Source organism: Apteryx rowi, unplaced genomic scaffold (assembly GCF_003343035.1).
Source record: "Apteryx rowi isolate R43461 unplaced genomic scaffold, aptRow1 scaffold_610, whole genome shotgun sequence".
Taxonomy (NCBI): Eukaryota; Metazoa; Chordata; class Aves; order Apterygiformes; family Apterygidae; genus Apteryx; species Apteryx rowi.
This window is the reverse complement of record NW_020450884.1, coordinates 425,286-426,656: the sequence shown is the minus strand read 5'-3', so window position 1 is coordinate 426,656 and position 1,371 is coordinate 425,286. Positions and strand designations below refer to the sequence as shown.

Genomic DNA, 1,371 nt, shown 5'->3' with positions numbered 1-1,371 from the left:
GGTGCCATGGGGCATGAGGGTGTCATAGGGTGGGGGGTGCCCTTGGGTGGGGGGGGCCACGGGAGGGGCCATGRGGTGCGGCGGGCCATGGGGTGCCTTGGGGTGCGAGGTGCCCTGCCAGCTCGGCGCACGTCCAGCCTGGCGCATGGTGCATGGGGCTGGGGTCATGGCAGCGTCCCCCGCTCCCCGCGGGCCCTCGGGTGACGCGCGCGTGTGCCCGGGGCGACACGCGGGCCCTCGGGTGACGYGCGCATGTGTGCCTGGGGTGACGTGTGCCGTGCGGCGGCAGCTGCCGCCCAAGGGGCGCCTGCGGGCGCTGTGCTCGCAGCACGTGGAGGAGCTGCAGGCCTTCCGGCGCCTGCACCCCGGGGTGCTCCACGCCGCCTTCCCCCCCCTCTACAAGGAGCTCTTCGCCTCCGAGGCCGAGCCCCCTGGCACCCTCTGAGCCGGCGCCGCCCCGGGGGCACCCGGACGCCTGGGTCCTCGCCCAGCCCTGCCCCCGGCTCCCCCGTGCCTGGGGCTGGGGGCACGGGGGGGCTGCGTCACCTGAAGATGCTCTGTCACCCGGAGGTGCTCCAACAACCAGGGGTGCTGCGTCACCCAAGGGTGCTCCAACAACTGGGGGTGCTGCATCACCCGGGGGTGCTCCAGCAACCGGGGGCGCTGCATCACCTGGGGGCGCTCCAAAAACCAGGGGTGCTGTGTCACCTGAAGATGCTCTGTCACCCGGACGTGTTCCAACAACCGGGGGAGCCGCGTCACCCAGGGGATCTCCTACAACTGGGGTTTCCCCATCACCCGGGGGTGCCCTCACCCTGCCCCCAGCAGGGGAGTTGGGGGTCCCGGGGGCCGGCGGCTCGCAGCAGCACCCGGCAGGCGACAGCGCACGGAGTCGCCAGCACCCCTCCGCGCGCCGGCCACTGGGGCCCAACGTGGCGCCACGAGCGGGCACAGGCCGCCATGGCCGCCGATGCCGCCCGCACCGCCGTGCGCCCGCTCGCGGCCCTGCGCCCCGGCCTGCCTGCCCCCGCGGCCGCGTGTCTACGGGCGGGCAATAAAGACTGCTCTGGCTGCGGCACCGCGCCGCCATGCCGCACACGCGTGACGCTGGCGTGCTTCCGCCCGGCCCTCGGAGCGGGACCCAGGAGTCTGGGCAGGCCTCGGCCCCGGGGCATTGTGGGACAGGGCAGTGCCCCCCACCCCGGGGCACTGTGGGACAGGGCAGGCCCTGGCCCTGGAGCGTTGTGGGACAGGGCAGTGCCCCCCCCACCCCGGGGCATTGTGGGACAGGGTAGTGCCCCCACCCCGGGCACTGTGGGACAGGGCAGTGCCCCCCCCACCCCGGGGCATTGTGGGACAGGGCAGTGCCCC

The 1,371-nt window shown here is 74.8% G+C and overlaps 1 protein-coding gene across 1 annotated transcript in view; it reads left to right on the top strand.

The window, feature by feature from the left end:
• The window catches only part of RORC (RAR related orphan receptor C), a 6,180-nt gene extending 5,493 nt beyond the window's left edge, over positions 1 to 687 (top strand). Inside the window, exon 10 of the mRNA XM_026083696.1 lies at positions 290 to 687. Within this exon, the coding sequence (XP_025939481.1) occupies positions 290 to 445 (156 nt within the window). The 3' untranslated portion in view covers positions 446 to 687. The remainder of the gene's footprint in view (positions 1 to 289) is intronic.
• The last annotated feature ends 684 nt before the right edge of the window (positions 688 to 1,371 follow it).